Source organism: Neolamprologus brichardi, chromosome 7 (genome assembly GCF_056152115.1).
Source record: "Neolamprologus brichardi isolate AB-2024 chromosome 7, ASM5615211v1, whole genome shotgun sequence".
Lineage (NCBI taxonomy): Eukaryota > Metazoa > Chordata > Actinopteri > Cichliformes > Cichlidae > Neolamprologus > Neolamprologus brichardi.
In genome coordinates this window covers 39176808-39204432 of record NC_142110.1, presented here as the reverse complement: position 1 = coordinate 39204432, position 27625 = coordinate 39176808, and the positions used below count along the sequence as shown (strand labels likewise).

Sequence of the window (27625 nt, the reverse complement as noted above, 5' to 3'; positions counted from 1 at the left end):
CCTCCCATATGGATCACGCTGTGATCAACTCAAAGATTTTTTTTGGAAACAAACTGCTCGTTGCACAGAGTGAGACAAGCACAGTGGACATTATTGGTCTAAATGTGACATCTAGTGGATATATCAGGGTTTTATACAACTTATATATAATTCCTGCTGATGTTTATTTTTAAAGTAAAGACGTTTATTCTAAGGCCAAAATCTCACTTTAAGAAATATTTAAAAATTTTACAGTCTTTTACTTTTCATTGACTCTTTCTAGTTAAACATAGAATCCATCTACATACTTGCTTTTTGACTGTCTGTAAACTCAGTTCTATTGAAAGTTTAGAATATTAAGCATGTGCGGCAATTGTCCAAAATGGAAACAATAGTGGTTATTTAACATTTTCTTACTTTCAGTGAAAACAGTTTTATTTTAAAAGGTTTATAATATAAAATAATTATGTGAGTAAAAATTTTATTTTATTTTTGAGGCATGATTATGAACAAAAGAGTAAACCATGGTTTACCTTGGTTACCCATGGTAATACATTTAATAAAAGCAGTTAAAAGAGAAAGTGGATTCATATTTCAAAAAATACATTCAAATGTTTCATTTGACACTCGTATAAACAACAATCAGTCCATGTTTTCAGGTTTGTCCTGTGTGCTGCTGTGTGTTTCTGTCCTGCTGTCTTCTGCCTGTGAACACACACTCTGCTGTGCTTTGTCCTCTGAGCTCCTCTTGGTAGTCAGCTCTCTCTCAGCCTCTTCAACACACGGAGCTTTGGCTGCCTGGATGTGGAGCTTCCCATCTGGAGACAGGTGGCAGGTGATGGTTTGAGGGTTCAGTCCTTCAGGCAGATCAAACTCCTGTCTGAACTCCTGCAGTGGAGGCGACGGCAGAAAAATTATCCAGGTTTCCTGAAGTTTCAGGTCATTTCTCCATTTCTCCACTAGGTGTAGCTGCTACTCAAGTTTTTTTTTAATATAACAACGTTTAAAAAAAAAAAAAAAAAGACCACCATATTTATATAATTTTGTACGGTATATATAGTCACCTTATCAGTTATTTAATGTACCAGTTCGTGGATTTATTACCATTAGGTAACAACTATAACGCTACACAGAACACGGCAATTTTTGGTCACTGGTGATGTCGTGTAACAAGATCAATAACGTTGGCCTGCACGTTTCACCGGTCTCATTTTATATAGCTCATGGACCCTCGTTCAGATATGGAAGACGTGAAGGAAAGCTCAATTAATTATATCAATTTCTGTCATAAGTCTTAAAAAAAGACACACTGACCCCAGAAACACTTCTCATGAAGAAGAAATATTATTAAATACAGACCCAGGCTTTCTACATAGTCTCATCAAATAATATTGAGTCCCCCCCAGTGGTACTAAATCCTATCAGCCCACCTCGTCATGTCCGTTTTCAAGTGTGCGGCGATGAACGTGTGCAGTGGTTCGTCTGCGTTTTATCAATGAATTCTGCGCTCCCGTGATCCAATCAGCCAATGAACAGCTCGCACCTGCAGCCGTTCACAGCTTGGTAGCTTCAAGAGGTCACTACACTTTGAAACGTGGAAGAGAGAGCGTGGTGAGTTTTTAACAGCGACAGCTTTCAGCGGGGCTGTTAAACCGATATTAGAGCGGAACGGCTCATTCTCCTTCTTCTCCTTTTAATTACAGATTGTAATGCCGGTGAAAAATAGCAACACCGTGGGTTTGGAGAGACGCGTGGATCTGGCCTCGCTTTTCTGTATGATCGGGCGGCACGGCCCAGCCGTGGCTCTGGCCGTGATAGCCATGGTGTCCATGGTGGCAGGTTTCATCATCTACCGAACAGTGAGGGGGAAGCGGAGAAAGGCCACAGCCGGAGCCACAAGCACCGACAATGACAGCAGGGACGCTGGAGCGGAGACGCTTATACCGCCGGATCAGGAGCCGGAGCCGAGCCCGGAGGTTTTGCGCATCTCGGCGGACTCAACAGGTACAGATTCGGATGAAACGTTAAAACCTGCGAGCTGCTGCAGTTTATTAGTGCGGGAATTTACGTATAACTTGATCTATATTAGTATTTCGTAGCTTTGGTGGTAGATTCAGCATAAGCTGCGTGCGCACAGACGTCAAAACCGAGCGTACTCTCCTTTCTTTCTGAAATACAACACTATAAGCAGCCCATAATGGACTACAGCTCACAGTATACTGGTTTCTAGCCTTGTCACAGTCACGGCTAAGGAAACCAATTTGTTTTATACAAAAGATTAGCTCTAAAATCTCAGGCAGATGTCCAAAAACTTATTTTATTTTATTTATTTATTATTATTATTATTATTATTATTATTATTATTATTATTGAAAAAGGTTCCTCACACATTGTTGCATTAGTAGCTTAAAGTAAGATAACACCCAGAAGGGACAACCTTGGAGGGTCTCGCCTGTTATATGAATTGTTCCTGCAGGAACAATGCAAAGTGTCTTTAATTACTTTCAGTGTTTGTTTGAAGCACCATGATATCTCAAAAAGAATGGGCACAAGAAATGTAGCTAGAACAAGTCGGCGTTTTAACATTTGATACAGAAACACTCAAACTGAGATACAATTGACTGAGGCTTTGCAAGAGGTTATGGATAAAGAACTGTGCTGATTACTTTTAAGAGTGTTTATTTCATGAAGAATGGAACAATTGATACGTTCCAGCAATGAATGAATGAATACATAAATAAATAATCATCTTGCCTGACTTATGTCTGATCGTTAAGAAACTTGTCAAGTACAAGCTACTCATCCTGTCAAATATTAATAGACCATTTTGATAAAATGACTGCCAGTGATTAGTAATGACTTTAATTTTTAAGAGTGCTGTAATTTGGGTCACTCCTCATCTACTCTGACTAAAATGTATGAAGTGATCTAGATTATGCAAGTCAGATTCAGTACATTTTAGAAATAAATCAAAATAAACTTAATATTCATCGTGTGTTTGTGTGTCTCTTTCTCCTGATGTCATAGTTGTGAAAGCTGATGGCTCTTTAGATGTGAAGGAGGATACTGCTCTTAAAATCAGGCATCGGCGTCTCACTGCTGAGAAAAAACCGTCGCCTGACCGTCAACCCAAAAGTGACTTGGTACAAGACAACAAGCACAGTGCTTCAGTGCAGCAGGTAGCCGAGCTGCATGCAGAGGAGGAAGACAAAGGTGCTGAAATTGATGTGGAAACTGATGGCACAAATGGCACTATGATGGATGCTGATGAGGAAGGTGAAAATGAGGTGATACAGAGCCACAAAGAAGAACTGAAGGTACGTGGTTATCTTTACAAATTGAAGCATATTTTGCCACAATTAAATTACTTTTGGTAAATGAATGATTGTCTTGGAGTACCACTGATCATGAAATTTTTGCCATGGCACATGCATTCTATTGTTTAGTTACCCTTCTGTCTAGATACCAACAACAGCAGGCACCATTGATTAGAAACCCAGCAGCTAATGACAATGAAAGTTGGCTACCAGTGGGTGGTGAAATAATGTTAAAGGTCTTGAACCCTTGCGTTATCACCAACCGATTATTGGTTGTTTTTACTGAATGTGAGATATTGGGGTCTGAAAACAATCAGGATTATTATTATTTTTTTTTTTTTGTAAGTGAAAGTCAAACATAGATTTAAAGAAGTTAAACTTCAGCATGAACACTAATATTGCTTCAGCTTTTCTGGATTTGTAGTCATTTGTTCCCACAGGCAAAATAACCACTGATTCAGCTTTAATGCAATTATGCCTGTTTTGCTTAGATGGCTTTACATCTAATCTTTCTTTGCTCTGTATTGGTCAAAAGCTGGGAAGTGGTTAGCTTGGCTAAAGTGATGGTGTGACTTGGCAGCCATTTTGAATGTTTTGGGTTTTATTTTTTCCCTTCGGTAAAGCCCATATCTGAATGTTTCAGCTCACCAGCATTTTCTGTGGTTGAGCATAAAGACCACATGCATAGATTCCCCAATGACGGGCAATTTAAACAAAAACAAAACGAAAAAAAAGAAAACACACACACACATTTTGACTTTGCCCCAAAACATTGCTTGTAAAGCATTTCAAAACATTCTGGCTTCATTATTGGATTAATCAAGAGTGCAAACATAAACAGCTTTACTGCACAAGATTAGCTAATGTTTCATGCTTGGATTGTTTGGCTCTTTGGCTGCAGTCTGAGGTTAGTTTAGGGCAGGGGTGGGCAATTCCAGGCCCCGAGGGCCGGTGTCCTGCAGGTTTTAGATCTCACCTTGGGTCAACACACCTGAATCACATGATTAGTTCATTACCAGGCCTCTGGAGAACTTCAGGACATGTTGAGGAGCTAATTTATCCATTTAAATCAGCTGTGTTGGTTCAAGGACACATCTAAAACCTGCAGGGACACCGGCCCTCGGGGCCTGGAATTGCCCACCCCTGGTTTAGGGCAAAGACTTGCAATGGGGAAATGAGTGACTTGATAAAATCTCTATGTAGTTTACATATTCTCCATTAGTTTAACTGAAATGCTAGTTTGGTGGTGGTCTTTAATCCTTCATATTTTTCTAACTATTGTGTGACTGAAACATTAAGACCTAAAGATTAAACATATGTATTTTATGCATCTAGGTACTACAAGAAAAAGGCCAAGATGATGATGTGCATACTGAAATGGAATTGTCGAATAAGGAGGCCAGTCAAGAGGAGGAAAACCTTCTGGACATTTCAAAGAGCACAGAGGCCAACTTGGAAGAACCGATTGTTCATATTGAAGACATACCTGTTGCTTCCATCTGTTATTTCAAAGAAGAGAGTCTTCAAGGTGCCACTGATTTCTCTAATGATTATAGCAACAATCACCATTTTCCAGAAGAAGAAAAGAAAAGTGGTGGTGAGGAGGCAAAAGAGGAGTTGGTAGATGACCAACTGACTTCTCAACAAGCTGGGATCAGCTCCACAGTGTATGTTGAAGTAACCAAGCTACAGGGCCAGTGTCATGAGGTGATGCTATCCTTTCAACAAAATGCAGATGAAGACAATGTGAATGATTCAACGGATATAAACTTCAACAGTCACCTGCTACAATTGGCTGAACAAAACAATGAAAGTGAGCTTGCCTGCAATCAAGACAGTGATGTAAAAGAGGAAGTACCCACTGAGGACATTGCCTCACGTGATGAAGAAAGTAATCCTTCAAGTGTAGTACTGGACCACACCCTGCCCTGTTTGAACCATATGATCGAACCTGAAAACGCTGATAATGGTGACTCTAGCAGTGTAGCCGATGATGCAAAGGCCCAAATCTCTGGCATTGGGAAAATCTCCAGCTTGTCATCAGATCAACAGCAACTGCAAAGCAACATAAATGAAGATGACATTTCCCAAGCTCTGGGAGTCACCAGTGGGGCTGCTCCTGTCACATCTGAAGACGGTAAACTTCCTGTACTTCAGATTCCAATGCCCTCTTTTGAGCAAAGTGAGCCGACTTGGTCATCTTCTGGTCTTGGTGGTGAGAGTGGAATTTCAAGCATGACTGTCAGCCCTGATTTGCCAGATGTTATCAGTGAATATGAAATGCCAACTGAAAATGTGGCTCTCACAGTAAAAGATGATGCACAGTTGGAAGAGCACACTGAGGCTCAGAATAGCCTCCTTGATGATGAGGCTCAATCTGCCATGAATGAAGATCTAGCAAATGTGATATCCAGATCTTACCCATCATATTTTTCCCAGCAGTCCCTTAGTGAGCAAATTGACTGGGCTAATGACAGTTCTTTAGCAGCCAATGAAGACATATTGGGACATGAAATTGAGGATCGCTACTATAGAGAGATGGACCGGGCTATAGAGCAGATGGCAGCCAATGTTACTAGCTTAATCGATGAGACCGCAGTGAAAACAGACATGAAGGCTGATATCAAGGTTGTTGAAATCAATCAGAAGATGGAAAGGGCAGAGAAAGAGAAGGAGGAAGAGGACTATGAAAAGACTGAAATCAGTATCATGGAGGCAACTATGGACAATAATGAATGGATCACAGATGGAAACTACCAAGTTCTTCCCTGGATGAACCCGTCTGTCCCTCCTTTTGCCCAAAACCACACACAACCTGAGCCAGTTTCTACTGAAGCTGACCATCCAGGTGCTTCTGTCACAGATGCTACTTGTATAGATGCATCTCTGTCCTTGAATGATGTGAAACAGGCTATCCCGCTTTCCCCTGTTCATGAAAATGGCAAAAAGGTTGTGGCAGTCCAGCCCATGTCCCAGAATGTCAATGTGACTTTCCGCATCCATTACCTCACCCACTCACCACACCAGAAGGTGGCCATCACAGGGAGCCAGCAAGAGCTAGGGAACTGGAAGAAATTCATCCTGCTCGAGAGAGCCAAGGATGGGAATTGGGCCACTGTTGTCAGCCTGCCTGCAGAGAGCATTGTGGAGTGGAAGTTTGTGGTGATGGACAAGGGTGAGGTGTGCCGTTGGGAAGAATGTGGAAACCGCCTCCTGGATACAGGCTACGGAGACGACCTGCTTGTGCACAAATGGTGGGGATTATTGTAAACGATTTGTTGAAAATGCTGCAGTTTGAGATCAGCAGGTGCACCAGACTTTCAAACTGTGTTCACGACCAGGTAAAGTTGTGTTTATGTTTGTCAGTAAATTGATAAAACATTATGATTACATTTGGGGCACAAAAGTATTGGTTCAAACTGGGCTCATTTTGGTTGAAAGCAACTGTTTCTACTTGATACAGATTGCAAATTTCCAATTTTATAGCAGAAACAATAAATGATCTTTTAGTGTTAAATTCATAAGTCTATTGAAGTGAAATGCTCTTGAACTTTTTTTTTCTTATTATTTGTACAAGCAAAAATGTCAAACTTGAGCCTTGCGGTGTCTTTGTTTCCCACATACCAGTTCTCCCGAGAATGGCTTTGACTTCTTCAGTTTTAAATCATTTAAACATCATTTTACTAATATAAGACTTGGAAGCATGAAATTTCAACCAGATTAATTCTAGTATAAACCTAGATGCAGTATACAGGTGACGGAAACTTCCAGCAACACAATTCCCTAACAGACTAGCTCTTATAAAACCTCTGATGGGACCTTCTAATAGCCAGTAATTTAGTATGCGTTTTCAGGGACCGGGAAATATTTTGATCAAAACAATGAACCATTACACAAGATGGCTTGTTTCCCCTTTTACAATACCACTGATTATGCAAACTACTCCTCCTTAACAGGATGATTTAATGCAAGCGTGAATGAAGAGATTACTGTCCATATGCTGCTTGAATATGCCTATCTATAAGGATAAATGCACATAATTAAATTTTACTAAAGCAATAAATACAGCAATAATTGTTCTGTACAATCGTTTGTTACATCAGGTACTCTGAACGCGTTTACCACTAAACTGTGATAGTTGTAATTTCAATGCTGCTTTTATCTCATGGGACTATTTGCATGCAAGACAGTCCCATTGTTGTTCAATAAATGTGCCTTGTGAAAATAATTTTCTATTCTGTTGTAATGCATCAAACGTCTTTTGAATAATTTGATTAGCTAATTATCTTAAGAGAAAATTATTCACTAGTTATCTGGTTCATCATTTGGTTCTTAATCGTGTAGTGTATATAGCCTTTGTGTCTCAGATTCTATCATTGTATCCTGATATGAAATATTGTGATGATGCTACTTCTGAATGTTGGTTATTGCCGAGATGGTTATTAAATAAACTAATCTTAAATCTCATTCCTGAATGTTTCTTAAGCATGTAAATTTATTCAAAAGTATCCCACCCTCCCCCAAAACTCTTTAAAGGTTTTAATACACATTTAAGAAAATAGTGCATTAAGCACTACATTTGAAGAACACCATTTTATTTTAACAAAGAGTTAACATATGAGGATGATATGTTTTGCTGTCTGTTAATCATTTACAGCAGTTGCAACAGACCAAACCAGATGCAGTTGGTTTTTGAAGTTATTGCACCAAAAAAAAAAAACCTTTCAACTTTCAGACCACCTCTATTTTCCTGTTTTTTGGAACCATTGGCAAAGACTGTGACCTTGTTTTGAGTCCAGCTGGCACAGAGGTGTCTCATGCAGTGGAAAGCATCATTAGCAGGGATATTTTCATGCCAGCTTGTCAGCTCCATTCAGCAGTGAGCTGAAGGTGACTCTGCTCTATCTGGAAAGAAATGTTTTTGATCTGCCTATAATACAGGCCAAAATGCAGTCCTGTTAGTTACCTATTCTGTGCAGCAGAATTGATGTTTTGTGAAATAATCTAACAGTATGAAACTATATGTAAGCACTGAAAAATGTAAAATGCAGTACAGAAGCAATGCCCCCCCCCTTCTGTCATTTAATTAGATTTTAAGTGCTCATTTAATTGTCAAATCAAACTCAAAGTAAGTCATGCACAAGAATTGCTCACAAAAAGATTTTATTCTCATTAGCACAGAGTTTAATGTGATTGGAAAGAAAGCCATCAAAAAGCTCAAATTCCAATCTTACAATCACAAGAACTTGCTTTGCTCCATCCACCTTTAAATGTCTATGAAATGTGAACTGTACATTTGGATAGCTCATGTCAGTCCAAAGTGATTATTACTTAATAATGTTGGCTTGGGTATTGAACCTTTGCAGAGTTAACATCATGTTCCTCATATTTAAGCAATACCTTCTTTGACCCACTGAAAATGAGATCAATAGGACTCTGCCCAGCTCTAAGTCACGTGATTTCTGTTGTCTTCTATTTCAAAAGGGGAAACCTTTGCCTCTTTGACCCAAATTTACCAGAAGATGTATTTATACTGCACACAGACTCTAGGTTTACATTGATGTAGTAAAAGTTGGAGGAAAAATGTTCTTTAAGTTAAACCTTTTGCAAATAAATGAGATACATTTTACAACACGCACAATTTTGGAACACACTCCCTCACTTGTGCTAACATGCCAGCTGGGGTTTAGAGTACCTTTTATTGTTAAGGGTAATCCTTTATTTAGATACAAGGCTTGCAAGTGACACCACTTAGGCCAGGGGTGTCCAACTCCAGGCCTCAAGGGCCAGTGTCCTGCAGGTTTTAGATATCACTGGGTCAAAACAGACCTGAATCAATTAGTTTATTACCAGGCCTCTGGGAAAACTTCAAGACATGTTGAGGAGGTAATTTAGCCATTTAAATCAGCTGTGTTGGATCAAGGACACATCTAAAACCTGCAGGACACCAGCCCTTGAGGCCTGGAGTTGGACACCCCTGACTTAGGCTCTTCTTATAGATAACTCATTTCATGAGCCTCTATACTCACCTGCTGTGAGTATCAGTATTTGTCAAATAGCTAAACACTTAAGCCACCATTAAACTGTTGTTTGAGCTCCTGTGAGGCCGGCGTCTTAACACCGAGTCACCAGTCTAATCTGGAAACAATTTCAGGCTCTTAACATATTTAGACTGCCTAGACTGAACAAAGCCTTCAAATCAACACTCTCAAATGGTTAGTCAGCTGTTATATTTATGTTCCCCTGTGAAGTATATTCATGTGCTCTGGATGGGGAATGACCTGCAGGGTTACAGTCCAACCAGCTGAACGTAGTTTTACTGAACTCCCATTCACATAAAGTGATTTCCTTAGTTCAGAATTTACTGATCCCACTTTCTTGAATACACCAGAGATGATTTCAGATGGTTTCTTTCCACGATTAAAGCATTTGAAAATCAATGTGTTGTTTTAAATACACAGCCTTCAGACCTGAACAGCATTGACTCTGAAATAACATAAGTACGTAAAAAGCTGATTTAAACCACAACAATACCACGGATTTAGATCTGTGGTATTGCTCAGCAAAGCTCAGCAATTTTTAAAATATAAAGGCCATAACCATATTGATTCTTGAATATGATAGAAAAGAACACTCAGAAATTCAGATATGCTTGGTTTGTCTTAAGTGAATATGTCTTAACTTAAAACTTAAAAGTTGTTCTTAACATAAACCAGAGCACTGTCTCCTTGGCTCTACCACATAACAATCCTTAGTTCAAGTTGGACTGCCAAGTGTGAAATTCTCTTTCTCTTGAATTTCAGACTGCTGTCTCTTCTTACAGAAGCCAACCAGTAAGACGAGGGGGGGTTGTATGATAATGTCAGACTATGCCCGTTTGTTTGCAGGTGTCTGTTCTGTTTTTATAACTTACTGTCTTTAACAAATTCTTTGAATGTATGTATTTTCCCTTTACTTCACTTTCTCTTCTTTCCTCCATTTTAGACTATTTTAAACCAGCACTGTTGGCTATGTCTGGCTCAATAAATATTAATGTGGTAAAGGATTTAGCCTGCTTCTTTTAATGCTTTACTACTGGTTTTTATTATTCTTACATGATTATTTAAAGATATGGGACGAAGGGTCAATTTCTAAAATGTTAATATGAAATACAAAATGCAAGAATGACCAAGTTAATAGTCATAATGCCATTTCATAGTTAGGGTGTGCCATACATGCAGGCTATTAATAATATAACATGCAAGAGCTTCTCCCCGCTCCGTACAGTGAGATCCTCTGATGACCTTCACTGGACTGTCAAGCATGCTGGCTGCGCTGCATGGCCACGAAAGAAGGAGCAGTCAGTGTGGGTTAAAGTGGAAAGGAAGGAAGCTACATGAGCAGAGTTTTATCAGCGTAATACAAACTGATTCCCAGTGTTAAAATACAATTTAACATGGAGACTTTCAAAAGATTTAAATTTTTAAGAATTTTATTTGTCATGTCTTCACTTTAATAATTATTTTATTGGCCTACATGTTTCTTGTCTACTTATTTTTGGTCTTCTATGCAGTCCCTCGGTTTCTATGTTTAAAAAGAAATGCACTGCTCCATAAAGCTCCAGGCAGTACAAACTGACCTGTTTCTTTATTTTGTGCATCAGTAAGCCAACTAAAAGCTCTTCTGGATCTGTGCCACACTGGGACAGCCCTCTGTCAGTGAGGTCGTTGCTCGCCGTCTCAGAGGACACTGCAGTTGTGAGATAAATTCAGCTGTGTTTGTGTACAATGGGAAGTGTTAGTGAAATACGTGATTGTGAGGGACAATACACACAGCTGCACACATATTGCAAAAGAATCTGTGTGAATCTGTGCTTCGTAAACAAGGTCAGGTTATGAATTTTCTTTTTAAATTGTCACATTTTTGGGCCTCTTGCGATTCCTGACAATTCTGTTCTCTGATACAATAACTATGTGTATATATAGTTTTATTGCATGCATGTTTCAATAAATCTACAGTACTTGTATATTTAAGAAGCCTTTAAGGTGTCACTTCATCCTGACAGACAAAACTGCACGAGTGTGTATTTTTGCTTCTTCCCATCTTTCCTTTCATGTCACAAAAACTCTCTTATTGAAGTGAGAAATTCAGTCACAGGCAACAAAATTTGTAGATTTTATAATTCAAATGTGTTGCCTGGTGACCGCTGATCTTTCCCCAGTATGACACTTCAGCCTTTACAGGCTCTATTTCGAATGATGTGCAAAATGTGAACACACAGTTACAGAGACAACACTGACCCCTGGCTGTAATTGGAAGATACTGAGTTTAAGCTAGTGCCTAAACAATCAAGAACCAAATGTTAAATGAACAAATAGATAATAAGGAAAAGAACAAAAAAACAATGTTCAAATATGAATTTTATGAACTTTATGTAAAAATGTATTATAACTAAAAACAAAACAGTACAAAAGACTTCAATTCAAATTAAATCACCAATTGATAATTGTTCAGATTAACATCTGACATTTCACCTGAGAAAAAAACATGCAGTAAAGATAAGTAGTATAATAATCCAGTTGTTTCAGTTCAGCTGGTGGCAAGTTCAAAGTTTTAAAAATAAACAAAAAGAAAACAACATAGGACAGAAACCAAGAACAATGTCACATTTTTCTGTCTCTTTTAACTAATTTCAGGTTAACATTAACATATTTTCAACAGATCAAACATATAGCCTTTTTACCAAACCAACATTGGCTCAATTAAGACCTTTAAATCAATCATACCATATGATTCTTAATTTTAAAAAAAGAAATTTGAAATGTTTTGAGCAATAATTCCCGAGGCTTTCTAATGCTCTTTCAATGTTTTTCTTTGCTTTTTCACCCATTCAGTCATGTCCTCATGCCTGACAATTTTCAGACGAATATTTTTGTTCATTAAGCCAGTTAACACTGACCAATGAATTTTTAAAAAAGTAAAAAAAAAAAAAACAAATCTAACTGAATGAACCTGGACAAATGGCAGACTAAAGAAGAAGTGACAGGTCAACCAACTATCTACGACACTTGAACAGTACCTGAAAATCCTGAACTTAAGAAATAGGGGAGAAAACCCACCAAAGACCTGACCTGAGAGATGCTTCAGGCTCTTCAGGTGATCTATCCAATCTTCACTAATGGTTAATCAGAAATGATCTCAGTGTAAGATTGGCTCTCAAGCAGCCTTTGTTAAGAAAGGAAAACAGGTGGGAAAAGGCTAATCTATGCCAAACTACTCAACTTAGTAAGTGACAACAGGTCTTATGGATGAATTAATCCAAATGTAATCAGTATCAGTATCACTAAATGTCATCAATATGCACAGTGGAATCAGTAAAGAGGTCTACAGCCATCTGTAAAACACAGTAGATGCTCTGTGATGGTTTGGGGCTAGATTTTAACCAGTGCCAGTGGGAACCTTTGAGAATTGATGTAATTATGAACATAGAAAAGTACCGTCACATTTTGAGCCACCATTTCCAGTATGAAAATGATGTGAAACACACTGTCAGAGTATCAAAAACAACAACAACAACAACAAAACCAATCATAGATTGGAGCACAGACCGTAGACAGTGTGAGATCATCTTGATGGAGAAGAAGAGATTTGAATGTCCTGATTGGAGAACTATTCCTGAAGAGGACTTAACTACAAGAAGGCTTGGTTAAGAGAGCTAAGGCAATGCTGAAGAATAAAGGTGGTCATACAGATGTTGACTTTCAAGCTTGTTAGAAGTGTACAAACCCTTTGCTGTATAGAGTGTATTTCCATGTATTTGAGTTTAAAAAAAAACTGTTGCACCTAGTTCCCATTTTGAGGATTGATGCAAGATTTTTGCACAGTACTGTAAAACACCATGAATGTTTATACTGACTCAGTTTTAAGTGTAAAAGTTTGACCTGGAAAGCAGAATTTACCCTGTGTATCCTCTCATGACTGTTGATTCAACTTCAGAATTATGAAATATATATAAAAGATATAAACTAGCTTCAACACAGAAAACTAGCACTTTGTTCATTGACAAGCTAGTTTTGGCCTGGATTATGAAGAAATCAGCATACAATGAAGCATTTCATGTGATTTTTACATTCACTCTCACTCAGCGAGGAATGAGAAAACATGTCAGATTAGTTTCCAACATCAAAAAGCAAACAGAAGAAAATGTTATATGAAAATGTTATAAGAAAATGTTACATATATATATATATATATATACATATATATATATATATATATATATATATATATATATATGAAGTGTTTCAGTCCCTGCAAACTTCCAGGCTATGGGCTCTGTGACTCTGACTCCTCAGTAATAGTGCGGTAGTGCTGTGGCTGATTTTGAACCATGGGAGAATCTGTGCGGTCAAACAGAGCTAGTCTTCTCATGTGTCCTTTCAGCAGGAATTTTTGAGACATTACCAGAGCACCATAGCCCTGAGAGTGTGAGAAAGCATAGCCTGACCGCCTGGTGACGCGCTTTTTCAGTGTGCGACGAGGAGCAGGTGCTGGCAATGCCTCTTTTCGCGCCTTAGCTCTCACCTAGAAAGAAACAAGTTAGATGACTTTAATATTTATTTCGTTTTTTGCACAACATTACATCAGTTCACATCCTTATTTACGGTCCACCAACTCCTACACATAAGATACCTAAAAGACAAGATGGCTTTAATGTCTATCTAATATTTTTCTCACCTCGTCATTGATGGTAGGACGAAGCTGTATGAGAATGAAACGAAATGCTACCACAGGCAGGACACAGAGGAGTGAACTCAGGAATATGGTGAGCCATATGTTAGGCTGGTTCAAAGAGTTTCTTGCTGTGCCTGGAATCCAAACAAATATTGGACCAGCAATTAAAAACAAAGTAAAAGAATTGTTGTAAGTTACAGCATTATAATGTGCATATGTAAGCGATAAACACTAAATCCACAAAAAAATGGAATACGTGGAAACGCTGACCTATTTACACTGTATCAATCAGCCAAATGTTAAAATAACTTGATATGGTTTCATTTCTCAAAAATCAAGTGGACCACAGCAAGTAGCCTCCATGGCAGATCTACTTACCAGTGAAGGGGAAAGCAGACGTGAAGATCAAAAACATGCCGCTGCTGTACATGGTGAATGTGATGGCAAAGTAGACCGCAATACTTGCCCACACAAATAATTGGTTTATTGCTGTCCAGTAATAGGTGTCAAGAAACAGCTGAAAAAAATGATCATTTTTGTTCAGTGACTGAGATGAGTATAATTTTATACTGTGGTATGGGATACATACATATATAAATTAAAAAGGCAATTCCACAAATATAATGTTTACACATTTAAAAAGCTGTTCACTGATTTTTAGTGCAAAATATTACAGAAACAGAGGACGAACAGTGTTGCAACGTCGCTGTCATTTTCTTTTATCGCAAGGCTAATATGTCATTGCCAAGCCCAGGCTATAATGCTTCTGACAACAAGAGTTGTATTTCTTACCTGTGCAAACACCACAATAAGCAGGCAGGTCTGTGCCAGTAAAGCAAACGACTGATAGTCGGCAATGTCTTTTCCGTCATCTCTGACTGTGTCATGCATGGAAGCCCATGGAATAAAGAAGAGGATCAAGGAACTGTAGCAGCTGTGCATCACACACCTCACAAAAGCTTTCTTATTGAAGTATTGGTTCTTCTGCCCTGGAGCGTAGAGCTGAGGGTGCTGTAAACTCCAGCGATCATTTACATCCTGCAGAAAACAAGGTTTCAAGAAAGAGATGAGAAAGCCTGGTTGATGCAGGCACTGGGATATGACATAAAAATTACACCTAAACATGGTGAATAATTTTCTGCTGCATATGTCACACAGTGGAAATTTGTGTTTGTTTGATGGTTTATGTTGTTTTGATCATAGTGTGTATTGGTGCATAGAGTACTGAGTTTATTTGAATGGTTTTATTCTGATATTTATATTGCATGTTTTAGTGTTGTTGCACGATATCCTTTTAATCCAATGTGGACTAGGCGGACAATATTAGGCACTTGTTGAAGTGTGGGCGTGCCCTGAGGCGGGATATTAGCCACCAAACAAACTTGTTAGAGGAGAGGGTGAGCTCAGAGAGGAGGAAGGAAGAAACGCATGCAAGCCAGCGCCTGTCTGATCGTGGGGTGTGATGGGTCATTCGCGATGGACCAGCGTAACACAGCAACCCAGTCCCAACAGCAAAAAGAACGATACTGGGAGGCGACGTGTGTAATCGACAGCAGGGAAGAGGTGCACCTCAGTGTTTGAGAAATGTTGTATTATTTTTTTGGAATAGTGTATATTTACGAATAAATTGTGTATTTAAGACCTGCTTAGTCTCTGGGCCCTGAGCGCTGATTCACTTGCTCCCCTCGTCCTTGTATGTGAAAGAAATTTAAGGTGGGATATTTAGACTTACGAGCCTACACTGGCTACACATACCTGTTCAAAGAGGCTCAAGCCGAGGACAGGAAGAGCTGTGTAAATTGTGTTGTAGAAGGTGATGAACCACTCGTCATACACAGTCTGTAGATAACCAGAATATGCATGAATGTAGCATTAAAGAAATTATATGAATTTACTTAAATACATTTGTCCTGGTTTTCAGTCTGAGATGGAGATAAATCATTAAAAAAAAGATCTCCCAGCACAAAAACTACAACAGTGTTTAGATAAATAATTAACACACCATGACTGACTACAGAGTATGCTTTTTGCTTGTGAAAAGTTTAGTTTCAGCTCTACATTTATTTTATTTTATTTAGAATTCTCTCTATTTCTTTGTTTTTGTGTTGTTTTGGGTAAGTTTATATTATATGCAAATGGCAAACTTCTAAGGCTGAAAAGAAAGCCAATGCAACAAAGGGCCAAAAACTGTAGATCCTTGAAGCTGGGTGAAAAAGTAAATTCCCATAGTGTACCTTATTAAAATGCATTACAGCATGGTGTTTACAGCCTTCATGGCAACCATTCAGGATAGCCTGAGTTGTGATAATAATCACCCATTTAAATTATAATGGGACAAATGATTTGCTGTGTCTGTGCAATGCAGCTATACAGTCCATGAATGGAGCTTGCTAAACAAGATGCTAGCATAAACTGATAACTGAGCACTCTAACCTGTCCAGAACAGGGCTTCAGCAGCCAATCAGCAACTGACCGGTATATCCATGTTTTTCTGCAGTCTGGCTGTATGGTCTTTTTGTTATTTTGCTCATTTTTCTTCCTTACTATATTTCCTTCTGTTTTCTCAAACTGCATATAAACATTTACATTTCACTATACATTTACAATGCATATGTCTCACCTGTGCTGAGAAACCACAAAAGAAGGCGTACCAGAAATGCACAAGGGTAAAAGTGAAGTTCTTGTAAAAGAAATATCCAAGGAACTTGCACATGCGGATGTAGGACCAGCGGCCATGCACCAGCAGGAGGCGCTGAAGGTAACGGAACTGTGCAAAGGAAAAGTCGCTGGAGAGGACTGCCTGCATGCCTTCCTGCCCACTGATACCTACACCAATATGAGCAGCTGACACACAGAAAAGGAAGAAATAAAACGGCCAGGATCAATAACAGTAGCTACATATTTCCCAGCTGGTTAGTTTTAGTAAAAATACAGTTACCCTTTATCATGCTGACATCATTGGCTCCATCTCCAATAGCAAGAGTGACAGCCTGCTTGTATTTCTTGACCAGCTGAACCACTTGGGCCTTCTGCAGAGGAGTGACCCTGCAGCAAATCACTGTCTGACACATGCATGCTGTCCTCAGCAGCTCCAACCTCAAGTTCTTCTCCAGTGCAAAAGCCTGATGATGAAGGGAAGAATTGATTACAGTAGTGCAATGAGGTCATCTGCCAAGCCTCCCTGGCACAACCTTATCACCTCAAAATGGACACCAAAAAGAAAGTCTCTTAAGGCAGGTAAATTTGAATAATCATTGTAGTATAAAAATATTAAATTCCAAAGTGTATATGTTTAATGCTAGTTACATTTAAATTAAAATTCTGGAAATTTCTCATTTTAATCACTTTAAAAAATTCTGTGAGTAGGTAGGTTTCAGATCTGGATGACTCGTTTTAGTAACTTGCACACTTCAGAATTGGTACAGTTTACTGCATTCTACTACTACAACTACTGGTCTCAGAGCACACACACACACACACACACACAAAACAGTGAATGTAACACGTTTGTCGTGCTGCGACTGGCTAAATCTGACTAAGGTTATACTACTGGCAAGCTGAAGTACCAAGTAGAAGTACCAAGATGAGGTAATTCTGAGCTGTGTCATTCTAGCAGCAGCACCCTGTTTGTGGCTGACTTTACAGGACTACCCCGGCCACAACTCAGCCAGTGTATCATTTAGCATCATTTAGTGTAGCATTTTGTCCTGATATGTCACCTATTAAACTTGCTTCTAACATGCTATTGGATGTATTTATCAGAGGCAGCCACAACCGAAGATCGCTGCTCAGCTGCAGGCTGCACTCATCCAGGCATGGAGAGTAATTTCTCAACAGAATCAGATACTTGAACGGTCCATGTGCAGACAGGTGGCAGCTTATATCACAACCAGAATAAGTCATACCTCAAATTAAGCACCTTCTATACACATATAAAATCTATTTCAAACATAACATTGGGTGATTAATACATGTATGGAAGCACAAGTGAGAAGGAACAACACAAGAAACAATTCTTGTGGCTTCAGCAGCTTCTTACCAAACTGTGCCCATTTATAATTAGGCCATATTCTCCATCCACCTTCTCATCCTGCACAGTCTCCATTTTCTCAACCCAAAACAGGCCTCCGCGGGATGTAGTCACAGATGGCTCCTCTGCTGCTTCTGGACACATTTTCCTTCGAGCATTCCTGAAAATATTTGGACAGAATAAACTATTTTAAATATATTTTAAAAAGCCTTAAAGTCTTTCAACTCTTAACCCATCTTCTTCCTTTTCTTCATTACTATTATTTTTATCCTAAGTCAGATTTTTATGTAATTTATTTGTTTTATGTTAGAATTAGCTTATGGTAGTTAGTTAAAAAATAAGATGGTGACAGTTTCTATTATTTTATGGGCTGTTTATTTGAAAGCACAGTAACACAAAGCTTCAAATATGTGTCAGTTTGTTCCTAATTAAATAATGGTCATTACTTTCTTAGTTATTTTAAGTATGTTTAAATTTATAATAGACTCACAGTAGCTCCTCTTTGACTCCTTCAGCAGTGTTTGCTGAAACAAAGAAGACATCCTTCATCTCCTCTCTTAGCATGTTACAGGAATAGCCAATGTTTTCTGCTGTCTCTGTTTCAAAAAAAAATCTCAGTCACTTTGGTGTAATACATGTTTCGAACTGTATATCATTAGGCAGTATTATTTATCCATTTTGAAATGAGTGGTTTAAATAGATTACACAGTATGTTGACACTGACCTTGCTTATCTCCAGTTAACACCCAGATTTTGATGTCAGCTTTAGCCAGTTGCTCAATGGTCTGTGGCACACCGTCTTGCAACTTGTCCTCCACAGCTGTCGCTCCCAACAGCTAAAGCCACAAATGTAGTTATCATTTAAACTGATGCTGCAGAAAGTAAAGCAATGAAGCCATCCTTTGCATTTATCACAAATGATAGTTAAAGAATGCGCATTTAACTGTAACTCTAGTGGAAAATCAAGTATCTGCCAAAGTACTCACAGGCAATCAACCAGCAAACTGTGGTCGGTCTATCTAGCAACATGGCAAGGGTTTTTGGACTAACCATCATATCTTTCTCTATCTCTTCATAAAGTTCATCAAGTTTTTCTTCACGTTCCTCCATGGCGATGCTGGCCTCATGGTGGCGCTGTGTCCAATCTTTCATGTAGCTCTCATCTAAATCCTTGTAGGCCAAAGCCAGTGTACGGAGGCCATCACCTGCATACTCCTATTTTTGTTTGATAAATGAAATTAATTAAAAAAATAATACTACTGACTTTAGCTTCAAGCTGCTGGTATAAGTTTTGGATTACTCACATTGAGGTGGTTAGTGGTTACTTCCATCAGTTTGTTACAGGAGGGGTGCAGTCTTTCCAAGATGATGGTGTCTGCACCTTTGCAGTATAGAGTCAACTTCCCCTCTGGGCCACGCACTGTAAATGACACGGAAAGTTACAATTATGTTATTCAGAAATGTATCACACTGAGCAGCTGGTCCTAGGTTATAAAATAAAAAGTTGAACGGAGAGACAATATTTTTAAATTATATTTTTAATTATAATATTATGTAAATAGATCTTTAACCTCCTAAGACCCGAACTCTTCCACGGCATGCATTTTTAATTTCTCTTTGATGAGAGCCACATATGAGGATATTCATTTAAAATTTCGATAGAACAGTAGCAGTATAATGTCCTCGTAAGTGGATATCAGACCTATTTTGGTCTAAGTAACACAAAATGTGATGTCCACATATGTGGACGCCAGGTCCTAGGAGGTTAATTGGAAAATTAATAAAATATTAAAGAAAATTAATAAATATCTTCTCTGTGATAAAAATAAACTTAGAAATTAAACATCTTGCTGCCCCTTTATCTCACCTATCACTGACATCCTCTTCCTCACATTATTGAAGTCCAGAATGGCCAGAAGTTCATAGATGACTTGTTTGCCCATCTCTACGACTGTGATGGTTTCTGGTGTGCGTGATCGGAACACAAATCCAAAGTTTCTTGCAGCGGTCACCAGAGCGCCTTCATCAGGTGACTGAGCCTGATAATTAAGCTCTCCTACAACATAAACATAAACGATATTAGTGTAGTGGTAAGTGAAAATGTGAAAATTGTGCATTTGAGGACTATAAAAGTCAATTTGTTGGGTTTTGTTTTGTTTTTTTATATGCCCTACACATATAATGGAGAACTTGTCCTTAAATAGTAATAGTGGCGATTAAAAAAAAATAAAAACAGTCACTCTGTATTATTTAAGACTAGGTTCTATTAAAAAAACATATTCATATTCAATTATCAGGACATTTGCTGCAAAGCAGTTCTGCTATCAACGGCTTTTAAAGAGTTTTATTAAATAAAAGATGTCTTTTAGGGGACCCCTCACCCTCTTTCTTTTCCTCAGGCATGACAGTGTGACACAGGGATAACAAGCGGAAGAACTCCTGAGTCTCAGGGTTTCCACTTCTCACCATCTCCACCAGACTGTGGTCATGAAAGTTGAACTTTGGATCAGCCAGATTGTTCCAGGAGAAGTCCACTCTCTCTGTCCTCTGCAAGAAAAGCCGAAACAACAAAGTTGGATCAATACTTCCTTTAAGCAAAGTTCACAAACAGAGTAATCATCTGTTTTCCTCTCACCTCTGTAATTTCCACTCTTTGTCCAGAGAAATCATAGAGGTCCCCTTAATAGAAGATAAATATACCTTAAAAATCACTTTTTCAACCAATGCTTGTTTCCGTTTGGCTCACTAATTTTTACACAAGCAAAGCTGCTCACCGTAAGCTTTTCCATTAATGGAGCACTTGTTGAAAGTCATGATGTTCTGTGTTAGAGTGCCAGTCTTGTCGCTGAAGATGTATTTAATCTGGCCTAGCTCCTCACTGAGTGTGGTGGTTCTTGCCTGAGCTGGAGTATCTTTCTTAGGATAGTACATCTTCCTGTCCCAGTTTATGAAGAAGCTGTTCCCCAGACGAATGACTTCCATGCTAATATTGTAGCAAAAATTGGTCAGTTGGTCAAAACATGAAACAATTGTCAAGGTTTTTCTGTACTGAAACTTACCTGACATAGAGAGAAATTGGTACCACTGTGTTAAGAACGATGACATAAGACCAGAAGGTGAGGAATGATGAGAGAGGAGCATCAATGCCCGCTTCGCGAGGAAGAAACACAGTGAACAAAGAGCCCTCGCTTGCTTCCCAGAATGCATTTAAAATGGCCATAATGGCACACATAAATCCCAGGAAACCGAAGATCTGATAGAGTAAAGAAATCACAAATCTGCATGTGAGTAATTAATGTTTTATGAACGTAATATATATTATGAGTCATCTTTAAAACAGTTAAAGGTATGTGCCTATAAACTCACACACAGTACAAGGATATTCATCAGGTGATCAATGCTGGTCCGTTTGAATACTGACTTTCCGCTGTTCTGCATCAGCTTAGTGTCAGGACCTGTAGAGGTTCATGTTGTCATGTTGAGACACACTGGTGACAATACTGGTGTTACAGTTTCAGTTTTTAGAAGGTTTACAGACTGTTTAGTAGTAGGAGAAAGTAGTAAAGGAAAAAAAATACAGGGATTTTTTTGCTTTTACACAACACACTGTAGTAGACTTTAGTACAAGGAAGAGACCCTCACCTCTATAATAGAAACTGTGAAACCTCTAACAAATGTGTGAATTTGGTTGAAGCTGATTCTCAGAAAGACTTTTTGTGAGTCCCATAATAGCCTGTACCTCAAAAAGAGATGTGCCAATTGATAGATGTACTCCCAAATTATTTCTGGACAAAACAGTAACTGAGATGGCAGTTAGTGCAACACATTAAAGCTAATTCTTCTATAGTCCGATTGGTTAGAAGGAAGATTCAGAGGTTAAATTCTTTCCAAATTAAATTCCTAATTTAGCTAATAAATTGTGCTAAAAAAAATTGTAACAATAACATAAAATAGCATTTTATATAGGTCCACTACAACTGGTTTTACAATGCAGGTGAATATAAATAGTTAGGCTATTTCACTTTCAAAAGCTGGACACTTTAACAAGTGTAACACATGCACCCTTTGGATGCCCTCGCACACTTTACTCAAGAGGCCCATCCATCCTCTACTTTACTGTGTGTATTTACATTATTATCAGAGTAAATTATAAAGGTTAAATCCAAAAATAATCTTGTCCATTGCAAACTGTGCACAACTGCAGTACTAGTAGCCAGCTAGCATACCTCCAAAAATTACCAAACCGAAGCACCACTCAGTGTTCCTGAGAGTGCAGCCTCTGAGCAGCATTTTGTCATTGTCCAAAGCATAGATGCCATCGTTCACTGTCAGGGTCCCTTTGAACTTGTCCAGACGGTTGTTGGGAGGTTCACATCGCACTTCACCTGAGAAACAGAGGTGTCAGCAACAGATTTTGGATTAAAGTTCCCAGGTTTCAAGGGAATAAGCTCACATATAGCTCCACTTCCTCAAGCCTAGCTGTTTGCAGAAATTAAAAAAAAATACTCAAAATAAATACATTCACAGAATACAATTCAAATTCAATGTGTGTGTTCTCTAACATATTTTTGGGTCATTTTGAATGTGATGGGAGCAACTTGCATGGGCCTCATAGGGCAGGAAAAAGTGTGACATACTAGCCAGGGCACCAATGGTGGGAAAGGCCCTTGCAAGCCTGGAATAAAATGTTTGCTTTAGTTTGAATTTCTTCCTTTTATTTCTGTTGTAATTCATTTGCCTGGTCAAAAAGATCCACCCCTTCTTCTTTACAGCACAGATAATTATTAGTCTATGTACAGTAGGTTACTGTTAAAGGACATCGTGAGTGATAGCTTTCCTCATAAAAGTATATTTAGAGTATCAAGAAAGAAATAAAAGAACGAATAAGGAGAGTAGAGAAGTCAGCATTTATTTAAAAAAAGGTGAGCTGGTAAGCAAGATAAACTACACTCAAACTATTCCACTTTGAAGCCATGCAGTATGAGGTTTAGCATCCTGCTAAAATATGCAAAGCCTATCATTTGAAAAAGATACAATCTGGATGGGATGTTGTTTTAAAACCTGGTAATACCTTTTATCCTCAGTGGTGCCTTTCCTAATGTGCAGCTGCCAATTTCCCATTCACTAATGTACCTCTATACAACTTGATACAATATGCAGTAATTGTATTTGCTGCTGAACAAGCACTCTCCTCTTTAATACAGAAGATGGGGCTTTATTTTTCAAACATAACTTGAAATTTCAATTAAATTTGGCCACAGAAAAAGCAATTTCTGAAAATGTTCCTGAGCTTGTGCAGTAATTTCATTGACAGAACCATGCCTGATTTTAATGCAGTGCTACTAACATTAGTAAATATTCATGAAATTATAAAAAGTCTCAATTTAAAAATTTGATCTGTTTTTATTCTGTCTCGCGGGTATTTCTGAGGTATGTTCTAAGTTTGTTATATGACAGATCATAATCATTGTTCTGTAAGTAATTGCATCTACATATCGGTAAATATGTTTTTTCCTGATCGTCTCATGGCAAAGCCTGCTATCTAGTGGGTTAACATGGGAAGCACCATGTAAGAGCACAAGCGGGAGTTTTTCTCCCAGCGCTCGACAGGGAAGGTCCATTTCTCTGTGTCTCTGACAATTCCTGCATCTATTACTCTTGACAAGGCATAATGGGTAAGTGTGGCGAATTTTAATGATTGATCTCACTTATTAGAACCTTGTTCAGTGAAGGGATGACTTTCTTTTGTGTTTAAAAAGTTTGTTACATTACTACATCACCAAAAGCTAGCTGTTGGTGCTTTGTTTAGCCTGTTAGCATGAAACATACCAGCATATGGTGTTAATTGTATTTCTTGACATGCGATGCCAGTGTATTGTTGATGTTGAGATTGTGTAGTGGCTGTTTACTCACGACAACAATGTTGAATGTACCATTTGTGTATTTGTATGGAGACTAAATACACCGCACTCTATTTCTGTTATTACAGTTTTACAAAAGAATGAAAGAATTTACAAATGGCGCAAATCAGTAAAGCTCTGAAGAATGTGACAGTCTCCTAAGTGTTCACTGAAGCCATTTAATGTTTAGCTTTTTCATGTTAATGCATATCATTGCATTTTTTTTGCACAGTGTCATCACTTTTTTGAAAATTGGGATTTTATAGACATAGCCTCAAAAACATTATTTACAGGAATGTACTGTAAAAATTTCATTCAAGACTATTTTTGTCTGTTGTTTATGTTTCTGTATCTTCTCACCGTTAAAGGCAGCCAGTGCCTCAATGTTGTCTCCCAACTCTCCAGTTGCAGTCAGAGCCTGTTTCACCTTCAGATTGGTTTCTCTGGGGGAGACCAAGAGGACATGAAAAAGGTAAGGGAAATGTAAGGTGTTGTTAGAAATTAGCCATTATGCTAACATACACAGGTTTTTGCACAGTACTCCACACTCACCCATCTAATTCAGCTGTTTCCACATAAACTAAATTAAGGGGCTCACTGCTAGACAGCAACAGAAGGTCTGCCTAAGAAATGAAAGCAATAAGCATGGTCCAGTAGATTGAAGCTTTTGAATTTAATTGCTTTCACTTTCTTCAAATCTTTACTATAGCATCCCAAAACCTACTGTGACAAACTCATTATTCTCCAGTTTGACTATGTCCCCAACCTGAACATTCATCCATTTTTCATTTTTTAGTCTGTCGGGAAGCGAACAAAGACATAAAACACAGAAATGAATCCAAACACTGCATAATTCTTCATACAAAATGTATTCTTTTCTTTTTCATTTGTGTTTCCAAAGACTTACTGGCCACACATGAGGACGTCCACCTTTCGGTTATTCACTTGTCTGTCACATTTGTGTCTGTTCTGCTCAGTTGATACAAGAGAAAACATTGTTTGCTTACAAATCAGATTTATTTTTACTTTTCCATAATATTGAGTGAGATTCTTTTTTAGTTAAATACGATTTCAATTCTGTTTCCAATTTTTATAATTTCTGCTTACTATGTCATCATTGGCATCCTTGACTGCCGATATAGACAGCACAAAAACCAAAGGGACGGCTGTGGTGAACCACGACAAAGAGGAGATTTGTGGGATTAACTGTGGACACACACACACACATACACTATTTTAGTACAATGATCATTTAGCTTGATCATCTGCAAGCTAAATAAACTTAAATTGCATTACTTATGGACATTTTACTGATAATGTTTGCACAATGTGAAGAGATGGTTCTGTAGAGATACCTGAAGGATAAGAAGGAAGAGGAAGTAGGCATTAGCGAGTCTTCTGAACTGCTCAAATAAATTAAGCGGCAGGAAGGTGAAGATGTTGTATTTGGAGGTCCTGATGGCATTGTTCTAAAGTAGAGGAAATTTCCAGATATTAGTCTCTGAGATGTATGTAATTTTCGAAACCAAATAACCAAAAAAATAAAAATAAAAAAACCCTCAAAGACATATTTGTGATTGACAGCATTTAAGTATGTCTGTAAATGTTGCAGTGAAGTAGCAATCTGTGCTTTTGATCTCAGTACGACTTTCAAACTGTCTCTTATATCCATGGTATTTAATGAATATTCATAATAAGATTTGTTTTTATACTTACAGCATAGCCATGAGATAAATTGAAAGATCTGTCATTAGCTCTTAAATGTCTCTCCTCTGTGAAAATAAAACATGGAGGGTGAGAGTTTACAATAAGTTAAAGGAGCGCTAAGAAAAAAAAAATCTACTCTGAAAAAAATGTTTACTCCAATTCATACTTAAAACTTAAATTTACAAAAGTTTCAAAACCCAGTAGTCCAGGAATATTTTCAAACAAGAAAACCCTGATAAACATAACAATTATTCAGCGCATAGCAGAAATTCTGCATGCATCAGAGCTTACCTTCGCTTTTCCCTTTTCCACGTACCGGGTTAAAGTGTGACACTACAGATCCCATCTTTATCTCAGTATTTCCATGTTTTACAACCTAGGGAAAGCATGCATGTGTTTTTATGACAGTGACCTATGTAGCTAGGCAAAGAGTTCCTTTGTGGCTCACATATATCGAAAAAGCAAGTGAAAGGAGAAACTGTTGCAAAAGCAAGAGGGAATCAGTTAATATATGGAAGGTCATGTTTGAGTAGAATTGTGATTCACTGTAAAAAAAAAAAAAAAAGAAAAAAAAACCCTTAAAAGCTCTGACAGCATCTTAAAAAAGCTTAAAGTTTTACATGCAATCTGTTCAATTCATTATTTTTTTGTTGTTGATATATTGGGTGAATATAGCCACTGACTGATGACAGACACTATTCTTTCACCAAAACAGTGCCGATGATGGTAGTAAACAACTACTATCATCTACATACTATATCTATCTATCTATACTTTATTTATTACTACTAAATAGAGCTATATAGATATAGGGTAAATAGATTTGAAAATTAGACAGAGTAAATACAAAATGCAATTTTTAAAATGATGACCCTTCCCAGAAGTGGCCATCCTAGCAAAATTCCTTAGAGATTGCATGAAGCCACAGACAAATCCAGAAAAATACATTTAAGAACTGCAGGCCTGACTTGCTTCAGTTAAGGTCAATGTTCAAGATTCAACAATAAGAGACTGGACAAAAATGGCGTCTATGGTAGAGCTCCAAGGTTAAAAACATTGCCGACCAAAAACAACACAAAGACTTGTCCCAAACCTGCCAAAAACATCTTGACAATCTTCAAGACTTTTTGGAAAAACATTTAGTGGACTTACTTGAAAAATATATCCTGTTACATCTGGCGTAAAACTAACAAAGCATTCCATAAAAAGAACATCACACCAACAGTCACATATTGCTGTGGTAGTAGCATGATGGTCTGTGGCTGCTTTTGCTGTTATCTAGACTGTTGAACCTGGACAACCTGCTGCAACAGATGGAAGTATCAATTCTGCATTCTACTAGAAAAAATGTTAATGAGGGAGAATATAGCCATAAGTTTGTGCCATGAAGTTCAAGCACACTCAAAAACACCAGCATGACATTCATGCTCAAAAACCCTCCAATATGTATGAATTAAAACAATTCTGTAAAGAAGAGTGAGCCAAAATTCCTCCCCGGCCACGTGAAAGACTCATCCTCAGATATTACAAATACTTGATTGCAGTTCTTGCTGACAAGGGTGGCACAACCTGGTGTTATGAGTAGGGGGCAATTACTTTTGCAACATAGGCTAGCTTACCTTAATAAATAAAATCATCATTTAAAAACTCCATTTACATTCTCAGTTATCCTAGTCTAACATAAAAAAGTTATTCTGTGACAAATGTGCAAAAAAAAGAAATTAAAAAGGAGGCAAATACATTTCACTGCATTGTACACCCACTCTCCAGACTTTATTTGTGTTACTAAGCTATAAAGACATAAAACCACTCCTGTTTTAACCGTTTGTGCCAGTCAACCAGGTTTGTTCATCACCCTTAAGTCTCCATTATAACATACAAGTACTGTTTGTATTTTTCATCATGTTTTCTTTTTGCAAAGTAAAGTTCTGAATAGAAAAAGTGAGAATAGGAAATGTTGACAGTGAAATCAATAGCAA

At 38.0% G+C, this 27625-nt stretch overlaps 2 protein-coding genes across 2 annotated transcripts; one reads left to right on the top strand and one right to left on the bottom strand.

The window, feature by feature from the left end:
* Positions 1–1424: 1424 nt before the first annotated feature.
* stbd1 (starch binding domain 1) lies at positions 1425–7763 on the top strand. The gene is made up of 4 exons (XM_006795600.3): positions 1425–1590; positions 1683–1983; positions 3007–3296; positions 4632–7763. Exons 2-4 carry the CDS (start codon positions 1689–1691, stop codon positions 6564–6566), a joined length of 2520 nt encoding a protein of 839 aa, XP_006795663.2. The 5' UTR covers positions 1425–1590; positions 1683–1688; the 3' UTR covers positions 6567–7763.
* A 5838-nt stretch (positions 7764–13601) lies between these two features.
* LOC102783607 (phospholipid-transporting ATPase ID-like) lies at positions 13602–26007 on the bottom strand. Its single transcript, XM_035909827.2, has 27 exons — positions 25938–26007; positions 25656–25711; positions 25295–25408; positions 25047–25145; positions 24847–24908; positions 24664–24736; positions 24492–24562; positions 24300–24382; positions 22266–22424; positions 21406–21494; positions 21099–21292; positions 20814–21022; positions 20675–20718; positions 20421–20586; positions 19907–20095; positions 19344–19459; positions 19090–19254; positions 18764–18875; positions 18530–18635; positions 18049–18199; positions 16948–17131; positions 16630–16853; positions 15765–15848; positions 14802–15047; positions 14388–14526; positions 14013–14143; positions 13602–13859 (listed from the first exon to the last, which is right to left on the bottom strand). The coding sequence occupies exons 1-27, from the start codon at positions 25990–25992 to the stop codon at positions 13602–13604; spliced, it is 3579 nt and encodes a 1192-aa protein (XP_035765720.2). The 5' UTR covers positions 25993–26007.
* Between the last annotated feature and the right edge of the window lie 1618 nt (positions 26008–27625).